General features: G+C 41.4%; 1 protein-coding gene across 1 annotated transcript in view; it reads left to right on the plus strand.

Moving 5' to 3' along the window:
* The window catches only part of SHB (SH2 domain containing adaptor protein B), a 69,283-nt gene that overhangs the window by 6,382 nt on the left and 48,514 nt on the right, over positions 1–14,387 (plus strand). Inside the window, exon 2 of the mRNA XM_015849495.2 lies at positions 13,793–13,910. Coding sequence (XP_015704981.1) covers positions 13,793–13,910 — 118 coding nt within the window. The remainder of the gene's footprint in view (positions 1–13,792; positions 13,911–14,387) is intronic.

Raw genomic sequence — 14,387 nt, forward strand, 5'->3', positions numbered from 1 at the left:
GATCAAGGTATTATTAAAGTCTTATGGTAAGATGCTTAGTTGTTACCTGAACATGTGGAGTGCTAGGAATTTTATGTCTGTTCCAAGTGTTGTGCTAGACCTGTTTGGTTAGAAGTGGGCCTGGCTTCTCTAATGTATGGCATAGCTGGGAACCATCTCAGCTCTGGAAATGATCAGATTTTCATACTCTTGGATAAAGAGAATTGAAGCAGAAAAAGGCTAACTGAGGGAAGTTCTGAAGCTGTTGGAAACATAGAGATGGGAGAAAGGTGTGATCTTCTGAAAGAGCATATTATGTACACTTTCACAGCTGGCAGATCCAAAACACTGAAAGCTCCTCAGTTACTTGATTCAAACAAAATGACCGACTTGCCCTTTTTCTGTACTCATTATTGAATCATTTACATGAAGACTGTACATGTTCCACGTGGCCTCATTCTGAAAAAGTCTAATGTTACAGCAGTGGACCTTTGTCCAGTTTTCACCCCCTGCTGTGCAGCTTTATTATCTAACTTGTATGAACCATGCTCACCTGGTGCTCAAAAAGCAGAAGCACATGCCTGCAGTGCTCTTTTGTGTGTTCCTTCTGTTTTTCCATAAGGAAGCAAACAAGATTCTTGTATATGCTGGGGTGTTATCTTAAGTCCAGTATGTCCACTCTGCTCCTGGAAGTAGTAGCTCTGAGTTTTCATGAGTGTAGAAATTAAGCAGATGAGGTGAACTGTTTATTCCTTTTGGATTGTTAGGATGAAACAGAACATTAATTGGAAAGTTGAGTCTGCAAGTTCTGGGCAGAAACTCAGATGGAATTGTTTGCTAAAACTGCTTGTGTCTGTCTTTCCTAGAATTATCCAGCATAAGCTTTCTGATTGCATCTTTAATAACAGAGAGTTCAGTCTTGATGTTATGTTCCTGTGCTCTTTCCAAACAATAGGATGTGCACTTTTCTGTTTCTCCAGGCTGTACTCTGAGCATCCTCTGGACTGAGAGCTGGCCAGTTTGTGTTCTGGAGCAGTTTGTCTGTGTTTGGTGCTTTAATTTTTGTCTCTTCATCTGTATTCATGGTCAGATTTTCAAGTGGTTACTAAAATACATGAAGTTGGCACCAGAGCCTCATCCTTTATTGCAGGAGGCGGAATCATAGCGTAGATCAGGTTGGAAGGAATATCTCAAGGACATCCAGTCAAACAGTATTGCTGCTATGGCTCTGTCCTCTTTGCACCTTCCCTTCAGGTATACTCTTCAGGTATTGATGAGATCTTCCCTGAGCCTCCTCTCTTCAAGGCTGAACAGATTCGTAGTCTTCTTGGTGACCCTTTGTTAGACACTCTCCAGTATGTCTATGACTATTCTCTACTGGGGAGCTTGGAACTGGATGCAGTGCTCCTGGTGGGGCCTCACCAGGGCTGAGTGGAATGGAGGGCCCAGCTCCCTTGTCCTGTTGGTAATACTTCACCTCGTGCAGCCCAGGTTGATATTAGCCTTCTTTACGGCAAGGACACTTTGTTGTTGGTGTTCAAGTCTGCCAAGATCCCCAGGTTCCTCTCTACCATGCCATTTTTCATCTGGGGGCCCCCAGGCAGGCACCTGGGGTTGTTCCTTCCTAGGTGCAGAGCTTGGAGCATCTCCTTGTTAAACTTCATGCTGTTCCTGTCAGCCCATTTCCTCAACCTGTTGAGGTCCCTCTGGATGGCAGCACAGTTCTCTACTGTACCAGCCAGTCCTCCCACTTGAATCTGCAGACTTGCTGAGGATATACTGTCCCATCATCCAGACCATTAATGGAGATGTTAGACAGAACTGGACCCAGCATTAACCCCAGCCATAAACCATACTTAGTGACTTATAGCTAGGTGTAGTCCTACTGATTTCTGGGCTTAACCATTCACTTCACTGTTGGCTCATCCATTTCTTCATCAGCTTCTTCATGAGAACCTTTCTGAAGGCAGTGTCAGTGGTTTTACTGAAGTCTAGGCAGTTAATATTCACTGTTCTCATTTACTAGGCCAGTCGTCTTGACTTCTTGACCATAGCATTTTATTTCTAGCTGAAAAAACAGCAGAATCACTCATAGCTGCTGTGGCCAGCAAGTACTTGGGATGCTTTCTCTGGAGGTATGGAAGCCAGCGTAATATGAATAGCTTGTTAATCTTTAACTCTTTAAAAGTAGCTGTGGTCTGTTTGGCATGAGTGAAGAATACCTGCTGAACTGCTTTATTTTTTTTTGTAGCCGAATTCCAGACTTTGAAGTCAAACAGTAATGCTTGCATTTTCTCTGTGCAGAAATACCTGATATTGAGTTACCAGTGACTACAGTAGTCTTGAAAGTGTTAAAACATTTCATAGGTTTCGTGTATGAGAGGGGAGTGATGGCAAACACTGAGGGACTTCGGCCACTTACGGTTTGTTATATGATGGTTATTAAGGATGGTATACTGAATGCTGCCGAGGTACTAGAGGAGAGCATCTTTGAAAGATTACAAGGATCTCTGATCTTCTGAGATGTTTAAGGACATATTTTAATCTTCGATGGTTTATGTTTTTTCTGAGGTTATTTTTGTTTTGTTTTGTTTTTAAATAGAAATACTCTTGAAAGAAAAGTCAGAACAGTGTGCCAGACATAGTTTTAAAGATCCAACATGCACTGTCTGAATGAGATATGAAGGGTCTAGAGCTGTGTTACCTACTCTGTGAGTAGTTACTATGAACTGATATTGTAGAGATTGGTTAAGTGCTGCATTGCAGTGGATCCTCCTCAAGCGATGTTTTAGTGTCTCTTACGTCAAGTAGAAAGTGTTGGTCCAGCTTGCGCTTCTCTTGTCTGCCATCCTCTGACATGTTTGCGTTAAATAAATAACGTGGTTAGCCGCAGTGCTTGCTACAATTGTCCATCAGTCAGTGTACAACTTGAAATTCATTTGAGGAGCTGTGCTGTGCCTAACAGACAAGCAAAAGCGATGCAAAATTACTGAGACTGCAGCATCAGTGAAAAAGGCAAGCTGAATGATTCGCCAGATTGTGGGGAGAAAGAATGTGTATTGGAAGGATTAGACAAATATCTCAAAGGTAAATAAGGATCAAAAGCTATGAGCTGCCACATGCTCCAAGATCATGGTTAAGTAGTTGAGAGCTACCCAAAGTATTTATTGCATTCTGTCTTGAGAAGACAATATTGTCCCCAGGGCATTAGACAAACACTTTCATTTTTTCCCACCCATACTATTGTCATGAAGTTCCAATGGAAAGTTCTAGTGGGCAACTTCTAGAGGTCTCTGGCTGGAGGCTGCACCTCCTGCATAATACAGCACTGAAAATGAATGGGTGGCTGATTTGGCCTGTTCATCATTGTGGTGCTAAGCATATGGGAAGGTAAATTGATGAATCTCGTAGTCTGGGTTGGCTGAAGTGCAAGTGCACAGGTGTTGTTGAAAAGTTTCCAGCTGGCTTTCAAAGGGTGATGGAGAGCATTGGAAGAAGCACAGGTGCTTTTAAATTAGACTTGCCATCACTATACTGTTCTAAAAGGGTTCTTTGAATACCTAACAGCAAAATGATACATGAGGTAATATCAGATTTACAGTGATTTATTGTAGTTTTGCCTGCAATAAGCTAGAGCACAATCAGATAACACATAGGAAAAGTAAAACATTAAGCAATTGCTTAAGCTCAGGTTGATGGGATCTCTCACCCAGGGAGACTAACAGCCAAATCCATCCTGCATACCACCATACACCTCCATCAGGACATATCCTTTGCTGGGTGGCCCCTCCTGTCCAACCACCGAAACAAGTGGTCTCTCAAACCAAATATTCTTTGTGTTTTCTGGCTGGGAGACCTTTTTGCTCACTGTTTAGTTCTGTAATCTGTTTTTAACAAGAGAATGGACATGCTGCTTTGGGAGCCTGCTTTGTTTCAGGCTGCTGCACCGAATTTGAGTGGAACAGTGTGAACCATAAAGAAGAACAAGGTGGCACATGTTACGGTGTAAGTGGGCACACTTGGCACTGGAGTTTGCTGCTGTCATTGTGTTACTAAGAAAATTGGAGGAGAGGACAGCAGCACCTGGAGCTTTATTGTCCACTGTTTGGCACAAAGTTTAGAAAACTTTGTGGCAGTGGCCAGTTGTTGCTGGCTTGATGTATTCAGGTTGTGCTGTGATCTAGTGCGCTGCAGGAGCCTGCTTGCTCCTGATTCTGGAGATGGAGTATAGAGGGCTACAAGCTGCTGTGATGGCTGTGAGGTGAGATACCCTTTTTGGGAAGTGGCTATCTGCATGCAGGGCAGAATGTCATGGCAGGATGTGTTTTCTTGGCAAGGTGTTAGACTGGAGCTACACTTGGGCTTCTGTGAGCTGTTGGGAGGGCCCAGCTCCCTCTCTGCTGCAGAAGGAGGAGCCCTGCAGCATCTTTATGGCTCAGCAGGTTGCTGCCATATAGCTGAGAAATCAGCAGGATGCAGAGGTGCTCTTGCAGGGAGATCACTGCACCAGGAACCTTCCAGGCCCCAGCACTGGCATGCCCCTTGCAAGCTTGCCTTATGAGTTTCATGGTTGGTTTGCATCTTACTTCTGCTGCATAAAGCCATCACTTAATCTTCCTATCTGGTGACTGCCATGTTGCTGTGTGCTGAAAAAGCCAGCTGTGGGAGAGGGAAGAAACTTATTGCTGCTGGATGCCTTTGCTGATTCAATAGTGATGACATTGACCTCATTCTAGCAGCTGACAAATGCATGGGGATACAAGAGAAAGCTGTGTGCTGCAAATGCAGTTCTTGCTCTCCCAGTCTTTGTAGATTGTTCATGTCAGACAGGAGACCCTGAAGCATTCCCTTGAAGTTCACCTTGCTTCTGCTAGCTTACCAAAAGTTTTAGAGGAATGATTAATGTTAATAGTAGCGGTGAGACTTGTCCCTGTGGTTATGCTTCTGTCATTGCACTTGCATGTTGAGATAGCAATTCTAATTGAAGCTGATCAAACTAATAAATGTAGTGGACAAGGCTACGTGGAGAAGGCATGCTGTTTGACCTCAAACGTTAGTAATACATTTAGTAAGTTTGCATAAAGCTAAATATGTCTATTAGATAAAGAAAATCTTCCTGAAGGATAATGCAGTACTTGGAGTTTGCATGGAGAGAAAAAGAAGGCAGATGAACGGAGATTTATTGTCCTGCAAGTTCCAACTTCAAATACAAGTGAAAAATAAGTGATGGATGCCATGCATTGCTTGTGAAAAGATTTCTCTAAACTGAATGTGAGCAGAGCAGGAACTGGGACAAATGTCCAGCAGTCTATCAGGGTAGTGTTTGAATGCCTTCCATCCTCAAGGAAACTGGATGGGAATCCAAATACACACTTAGTTACATCTTCTGGTGCATACATCTAAAACTGTTCCTGCAGTCAGTTACACTTGTATTCTTTGTTTGTTTTGTCTCAAATGTAGGTTTCCCTGTTACATATATTAAAAATAGTGTGTAATGTGTTCATGTTTAAAAGGAGGCTCAGGGGAGTCTTTGCTGTCTGTACATCTCAGTGAAGGGAGACTGTAGCGAAAAGGGGGTTGGTCTCTTCTCACAGGTGACAGTGACAGGGAGTGTCCTTAAGCTGCACCAGTGGAGGTTCAGGTTGGATATGAAGGAAAAACTTCTCTGAAAGAGTGATGAGGTATTATTGGCAGAGGCTGCACAGTGAGGTGGTGGAGTCTCCACCCCTGGAGGTGTTGAAGACCCGTGTGAATGTGGCACTGAGGGATGTGGTCAGTGGGCCTGATGAGGTTGGACTGACAGTTGGATCTGGTGATCTTTGAGAACTTCATCAACCATAATGATTCTATGAATCTGTCATAGATGCGTATACCTAAACATGGCATATGTGTTATATAGCCATAATCATTATGCACAATTTTATATGCATAAATGTACATTCTGCTGAAAAAGTGATTATGGAACTTTCATCTTTAGAACATCTTAAAACTTATGTGTGAAGTATCCTGAACAGTGAGCCCCTGCTTTGAGCAGGTAATTGATTTAATTGTTTTCAAAGACCTCATAGAACCCAAACCTTTGTTTATGTGTCTAAGTCAGATGCTCAAAACCTGCGCTGCAGTCTGAGTGCTGCTAACATACTGATGTAGTGCGTTCCTGTAAGAAGAGTAGTACTGGATGTAAAATGTCTCTGTCAAGCTGGAATGTTTTCACTATTCTGCAGCTGAAACTTTGCAGCAGGTGAATGTGGACTTACATCAGCTTTGGTCTCTCTGGTTCAAGCTTACTTTCTTCTGCAGCACATAAAGGAATGAATAGGGCTTTGTTCAGATCAAGTGTGTACAGTTGGGCATGGCTGGGTGAGTCACTGGGGGAGAATGGTATTGTGAGGACACCAAAGCAGGGCTGAATACTGATCAGCAAGAAGGAAAGCATTGTGCTTGGTGCTGTAGATTGTCCTCTGAACTTCCAGGTGGGTGTGTGCAGGAGTTAAGTACATGTTAATGCTGAAATACTGAGACACTCAACATCCGCTGAAGCAATAGCATTACACAACTCTATTTCTACAGTTAGGCCACCATAAATACAGCATCGATAGTGTCGTCTGGGAGGACAGATACTATCTTCAGTCTTAAGCTGCTCGGATAAGGAAGGAGGTCTGTAGTACAGTTATTTACACATGCATCTTTAGGGCGACTTGCACAGGGTTAGGACTGTTCTGCTGTAACATGGATGTGGGCAAGGAAGCTTTCTGCAGACAGAATAATGTTAGGCCATTGCATGCAATTTAGACGGCCTGTAAATGAGAAGGCAGCACAGTAAGAACATGCATGGAAACTTAGCTAAGTGGCTTGTAACCTGATTTATGAGAAAGAAGGTCTAGAAAAGAAAGAGGTAAATCTGTTTCTTTTTAATCATCACGTTATCTAGTAAGCTTCTGGTTTGCAGTCTGACCTTGTGGTGATGGCCAGCTTGCATTTGTGTTTGCTTTTATCCTTGACAAAATGCCTGTTCTGTATCTTTGCAAGCTCCTTTGCTCCCCAGGTTCACTGAGACTGTTCAGGGAGACTTGTGCCTTTAAACATCTTAGTACAATTCTTGACCAGCAGCAGGGCGTTTGGTGCCTGGACCTCAAAGCTGTGGTCAGCATTGCCAGTGACAAAGAGTAGGGTTTGACTTCTTCACTCTGCTACGTTGTGTCAATGTGATTGTATCCTGTGGCTGAGTGTGAGGCACTGGTGTCACAGTGGCAGAAGTACCAGACCTTACAGCTGAAAAGGTGTATGGTGGATTCTGGTGACAGACAGGAAAGGGACTGCAATCCACGTCTCCCTGGGTATGTCACTCTTTCCATAGGTGTTACAGCAGAACAGCCCATTAACGTGGAAATGGACATAAGCCATGAATTTGGAACAGTTATACATTGCTCATGAAATGTGGAAAATTCTTATATAAAAATTCTCATAACACTGGTGCATGAGATATAAGATTTTGGGGTTTTTGTTTGTTTTTTAGGATTGTTTTTTAACCTAGTTTTCCAAAGGAAACAAGACACATTAAGCTGCATCTGTCCGCCCTTCTGTAACTTTTGGATCTACTGGCAGATACTGGAAGGTGTATTTTCAAATTTAAAATAGAGAATAGCTCAAGGTTGTACCCTTTCCCTACTGAATGGAAAACAGAAGTCTTTCTAAGCTTTTAGTAGCAGTTTTTGGGCCTGTGTTGCCCTATATGAAGTAGAGACATCTGGAGTATGAGCAACCTGATGAACTGGGAGGCGTCCCTGCCTGTGGCAGAAGAGGGTTGGAAGTAGGTGATCTTAAAGGTCCCTTCCAACCCAAGCCATTCTGTTATCCTATATCAAGGAACTGCAGGCTACTGAAGGACTAGAGTGAGGGATATGAGCAGACAAGAAGACAAGAGCTGTTGTTAATGTCTCAGATTGTTAGAAGTTGGGTTCTCTTAGTGTGAGGTGGAGGCTAATACATTTGCTTGAGATCTGGAAACTGCAAACAGCAGTCTCCTGTGAGAATGGAGCCTTGTGGATGGGTGAGTGTCACTAAACAATTTTTTCAGTGCCTTACCATCCTTCCACCTTCTGTCTAAGGGTATCTGTCTAAATTGCTTTCTGTCTGAATTACTGTCCCAGTAATTTAGGAGCTACCTTCCTGAATTTATGCACTAGTTACATTTTATACAAGAAATGCATTTCCCTTTAGAGATCATAGCTATTAATAAGGCCTCTAACTTATTCTGGGGCAGAGCTGATAAAGGTCTTTCCAACATGCAAGATAAGCAGTAGAAGAAATCAGCCTGCACATAACACAGAACCATCTGTGGGGCAGTCCCCTAGTATCATGGCCTAAATTTCTGAAGTCCTTCGAGGGCTCTTCAGAGGCCTTTCTGATGTGTAGCTGCCTGGGCATTACATGAAAGTATTATTTTTAAGGAAACATCTGTCCAGGGAATGTTTGGGATGTGAGACCTGGAAATCCCTTTGGGGCAAAGAGAAATCTGGTTATGTTGAAAATATCACATGGTAGTTAAAAGAAGCAAACAAAAGGCAAAGCAGCATGTAATGCAGAGTGATTTCTACTGTACCTAATGACTGGTCTTTTCTGACTGTAAATTCTCAGAGTAGATGGAGAATTTTCATAGCATTCTGTTAAGGGTGTTAACTGTGGTGTTTTCTGATGCAATGTGAGAGGGCTCATTTTAAATGAGAGCTCCTCCTGTAAATGCTGCCAGCTGCTTGTTCTTGTCTGTGATATTAGCAGACTTAATCGCTGGTCACAAAAGCTGGAAAAGGCAGACTGTGCAGTGGGGGATTTAGTTACAAAATAATGGTGAATCTCCCCCCAAAAGGATCTTTAATAGTAAGTCTCCCAAAGGTTTGGCTACCAAGAGAGGTTTTTCTTGTTTTTAATGAGATAAGGATATCTGCAAAATCATGCATTAGGCTTGTTCTTTGTTTTCTTCCATTGATTTAGTATGCAAGTCATGCCTTTTCCCTATACAAAAGCACAATTAAACTTGTATGTAACATAATAACATATGTAGGAATTGTACAGTGATTTAAGACTGTGAGTGAGAAAGACAGTGATGCTTGCAGCTTAGTTAATGTAGGATTAAAACTGAATTTCATCTTGTATTTAATTTTCTGAGTTTTATTTTTGGAAACATCTTGTATTTTCTAATTGGCTTCTTAATTGGTGCTGTTTCTTTTCATTTGTTTACCTAGTAACTAAGCCATTGCTCGTTTTATTTTGCCTTTTAAAAGAATACCTGCTTGGGATAACTCCTGGGAGTGTTCACTATTTCTGGTTGATGTCTCTGATCCAATAAGGTCAAATGTAAGATTCACTTCATTTGATAAAATTGGATTTCTATTTATATTTCGGGGTTTCTCTTGTATTTATTCATACCTTGAGTGTTACTAGATCTATATACTATATATATAAAATAACTATATAACAGTTGAAACCCTAGGGAGAAGTGATGCCCATCCTTACAATGGAGTAGTGCCAGTGTGGATGTGTTGCAAGGCAGAATATGATGGGGTAGCAAAACAGGTGCTGTTCAGAAGTCTTGTAGTTTCTGTGACACAAATAAGCTTTTACAGCTCTGGCTTATGATGTCATATCTTCATAGATGGAAATAGTGACAATTATCAGAATAGCCTGGGAGCTTAAGGCAAAGTGTAATGTATGTCAACAGCATCATTGTGTCACATGCTAGAACAGGTGTGCTTTGATTTCCACAACAGACCTTGCAGTATGGGAAAACACAAATTTAGGTTATTCTAACTTCTGTTCAGAATAGTAGCTCTGAGCTAGGCCCTGTCATAGGCTATACGTCAATTTTGTACTTGCAGATCTCTCAAGTGAAGTATGGAAAGCATACTTCTGGGTATGTTAGTGATGGTCTGACCTGAATATGAATAGTAATACTGCAGAATCCTATTACAAATCCTGTTTCCAAATACAGGTAAGTAATCGCTATATATTTAAGAAATAAAAAATAACAAAGCAAGTAAAATTGTGGTTGGTTGACATCAGGCAGCACAGATACATTATAAACCATTTAGATCTGTGTTTAAGGTGGGCTTTTGGCTTTGTGTAGTTGTGTGTTTTTTGGTGTGGGTTTTTTTTGTTTCTTTTGTGTTTTTCTGTTGGTTGGTTGGTTGGTTACATGCAAATAGTACTTAACCACATTTTGTAAGCTGTATGGGAATTAACACTTGCTGTATTTGAGATGAGCTGGAAATTTGACAGTGACACAACTAGCTGTCTGTTGACAATAAGGCTGACTTAAAACTTGTATCATTCGTGTGTCTGGCAAAAAGAGTTGGATAGAACATTGCAGCTCTCATGGTTTGTTGTTTATATTTTTGTTTACCATCACAGCACATTTGCACTGAGGAAGTGGAAAATGCCTAACTTTTGCTGCTTGGTGATAGGATAAGCTGTGTACCAAAGTTCACTAGTCTGTTGGTTGTAATAGGGAGAGTTCTTTACTTCTCAATGTTTTTCTTGATCATGGATTGTGTATCTAAAGTGGAGTCATCAATATTTTTCTGTAGTTCATGGTTTCACCATTGAACAGTATGCACTGTAGGTCAGTTCTTGGTAAATGCAGCAAATTGAGACATTTGGAATCCTCATGGCTGCCTGTGGCCATCTTGGGATTTCCTGATATCTATAATTCATTTTGGCAGCTGAGACCTGCATGAAATGTGGCTGGATTTGGCAAAGGAAAGAGGCAGGTTATCTGTCCCACTGAGGTCAGACCCTGTGTGTGTGAATGCTATGTCTAGCTTTTGTTAACGGAACCTCAGTATGTTGCTACTCCATGTCTGTGGCAGATAGAGCAGGTGCAGCATCAGCTTGTGAGTATTCTGATCAGTTCTGGGAGAAGTGTCTTGGTAGATGACAGCCGGCATCCATTCCCTTTGTTCTCCTGTCACTGTTTGTCCATTAGTAACATGAAGGATCAATCTGGAAGCCACTGATACAAGATCAGCCATTTGCCTTGGAAGTGCACTTACCCCAAGATGTGAATGTGTGTGTATAAGTATCACCTCTACTGGCCTTGGCCCCTGAACCACAGAAAATAAATAACTGGCTGAGACCACTTTTCTAGGTAGCAAATGAAAGGTTGTTGAGAGAGAAACCATTACGCCATCATCTCCATCTGAAACACTGATGAGTTTTAGTGAATATGGAGGCACTTCATTATTGTATGAAAAGGCCTGTTCCCACATGCCTGTGGTAGGAAGGATGGCAGCATCTTTTCCGTGTGGCATAGAGATTATTCAGATCTCAATCTGCAGAGCCTCACTGCACAGCAAGGTGTATATGTGGTGAATGTTAGCTGGTAAACAAAACATGCGCAATCGGCTGACAACATAGTTCTTGGTGAGACTGGTATTGTAGTGTGACTAACAAATATATTAATTTGAGGTCTTGATGGCATTTTTGAATTAAACTTTTTTTTTTTTTTTTTAAAAAAAAACAACTAAGTGTAAAATTGGTAGCTGTTAGCAAGTACAGAAGAAATCAGATGTTACTACTGGCCAGCTGCCATATCTAGGCTGAGAATTTATACATTTGAATATAAGCAGAAACCATAGCAGTCACTTGGGAAGCTTTCTTACAGCTCCTATCTGTAGAGCTACTTTTAATAGAGAAGTACAGATGCACAGCTTGAGGAGGGGGAAGCAGACTGCTATTTTCGTGCTGTGGAGTGGGATGGAGATTTATTTGTGTTTTTTTTCAGGGGCCTTTTGGAGAGAAGTTTTCTCAATCTGATAACTCTTATAAGTGATCTGATTGAAAACATGGTTATAATTTGCTATGCACAATTGCTCAGTGCTTTGACACTGCTGTTCCTCAGGATGGGAAGAGTCACACCGCTAGTCGAGCTAGGGAAGATTTTCACACTGGGGAATATGTTAGCTGGTGTATTTCCAGCTAAAGTCTGAACTGAGGCAGATTGATGGATACTATGTTAATTATAAAAAATATATAATAATGAAATAATATTGATTTTGACTTTTTTTTAAACAAATCTTCTAATTGTTAGAAAGCAGATTTTGTTCTATTAGATCTCTTCTGAATATCAAGTTAGCTGCTGAAGTTTTTGTGTTCACATTAGGTATCAGGAGCTCTTGGCTGTTAACATTTATCAGTCTTGATTTTTGCCCCATTTCACAGCATTTTGTCTGTATAATTTTCCTTCTTCCTAATTGGCCAAAAAATATCAATTAACTGTCTGTAAGACTGTTTTCTGCTTCATGTTTTGGTATAGTTACGTTAAGGATAGGCAGATATTAAATGTTGGCATTTGTAATAGGAGAGCAGCAGGAGTCCCATACTACAATCAGCTCTTGACAGGATTGCATCAGAATCATAAATGGATGGGCATTTCAGCTGCAGGGCTTTTAGAGATAAACCTAGCCTTTTGAGGAGCAAAAATTAGTGCTGCATGATGCACGTTGTTGCCTTTGTCTTAAGTCTGCTCAGCAGCTGACACGTCTCTGATTTGCAGCTGATTTGCAGCTTGGGCATATGTCGCCTGTGATGGGGGGAGGGGGCTTTTCTCCTTGGGGTTTCACAACAATGAGACCATCATTTTGGTTCCTACCAGAGAGATAACTATGTTTTCCTCCCTCTATTACCTTGTCAGCCTGGTGCTTTAATCAAACAGATTTCCAAGCACTTTCAGCTTTGAGTGATGGAAAACACGCTTGATTTCTAATTAAAATGTCAATCCAAGACTGTTTGGTAACCCAGCTGTTAACCTGTAACTGGAGGACAGCTAAGCCTTGCTCTGACGCTTATCCCTTTGTGGTCAGTGGTAATAAACACATGTTCAGAAATCTCCCGTTGGGACATGCTTGAGAGTGGTGTTTTTCCTCTATCTCGTGGGATATTCTGGCAGGAGGAGTGGGAGCAGATGCAGCTTCAGTCTTAGAGCTGGCACTGAACCACTGTTTCTTTGTTTAAAAAATTGGAGCTGTTGGTGTAGCAGTCTGCTTTCTGTCCCGCTGTTACTGGTCTTAAAGATGAAAAACTGGTGGGACAGGTAGACTCATGGTTAAAAAATCCCTATGAAGGAGAGTTGCCTTCAGGGCAGAATCCTTCAGGCTTTCCCTGCCATGAACAGGAGACTGGGCAGGTTGGATTTGATCCCATCAGAACCGTTGCACAGTTCTTTGATTTCTGGCAGAGAAAGACAGAAACCTGCTGCTGCTCTCTCAGCTGCAGACTCCTGTTCCTGTTCTGCTTTACACCTGCATGCTCTGCAGTAACTCTCACATGAGGGTTTCTCTCATAGCTCTGGCTCCCTTGTCAGCTTCTCAGCCTCTTCCATAATAAGGGGGAATGATTCCTACCAGCTGATAAGTTGTTTAGCAGTATTGTGGATTATGACTTTTTAAACCAGATGTTAGCAAAAATCTCTGTTATGAATTACACTGGATTGGGTATGCTGAGTGGTTAGATCCTTCTGGTTTGCCCATCCCAATTATTCTGTATCTTCTGCTAATTGGAAAATTTCTGACAAACAAGCTGTTTTTTGTTTGTTTGTTTTGTACAGTCTCTGGGATGAAAAGAAGCAAGCATATTTCAGCACCATTTAGTTAATGATCCACAGCAGTTGTATCTGTCCTCTGAACCAAAGTTGTACTCTGAAGATGGCATATGATGCAACTGAATGAAACTTCAGGTTTTTTTGCTATTAGGGTGTTACTGCATTCTGGTTTGCATGTCTGACTTGAGATCTAATAACAGTTACTTTCCTGTCTTTCAGGTCTTGATAGCTGATGACTACTCAGATCCATTTGATGCCAAAAGTGAGTTGAACAAAATGGTAAAGGGGGAGAACACTGGCTATATGGAGCCATATGAAGCCCAGAGAATAATGACAGGTAAGAAAAGAAAATTGCACATGTGAGATTTAACTGCATGGCAGTTCACTTGGATATTACAACTGCTGTGAAACCAAAATGTCTTTTAAAATGCAAAACCGTGTTTTGCTTTTTCTGAAAATGTCAGATAGTAATAGTAACTGCTGTGAAGGCTTTTCATGTACATATACTTGCCTTGATATCTAAAAATACTGCTCTGGAGCTGGCTGTCAAATATAAATGGTTTGTACTATCATGTATTGAAGTGAAAAAATGAGCATGGGGACTGGAGTCTGCACTGCCCTGCTTGGTGATGACAAGGTTATAATCTGTGTACATAGCAAGAATGGCCAAAGCATAATGTTGTAAGATAAATTAATGCCGCAATTAATCCATTTGCTTATGGCTTTTTTTTTTCCTCCTTCACATTCATTCTTTTCAGCTTTCACTGTGTTGCAGGAGGGCTGCAAAGCTACATCTTTATTTTCTTCCTTCTCT

Source organism: Coturnix japonica, chromosome Z, assembly GCF_001577835.2.
Source record: "Coturnix japonica isolate 7356 chromosome Z, Coturnix japonica 2.1, whole genome shotgun sequence".
Taxonomy (NCBI): Eukaryota; Metazoa; Chordata; class Aves; order Galliformes; family Phasianidae; genus Coturnix; species Coturnix japonica.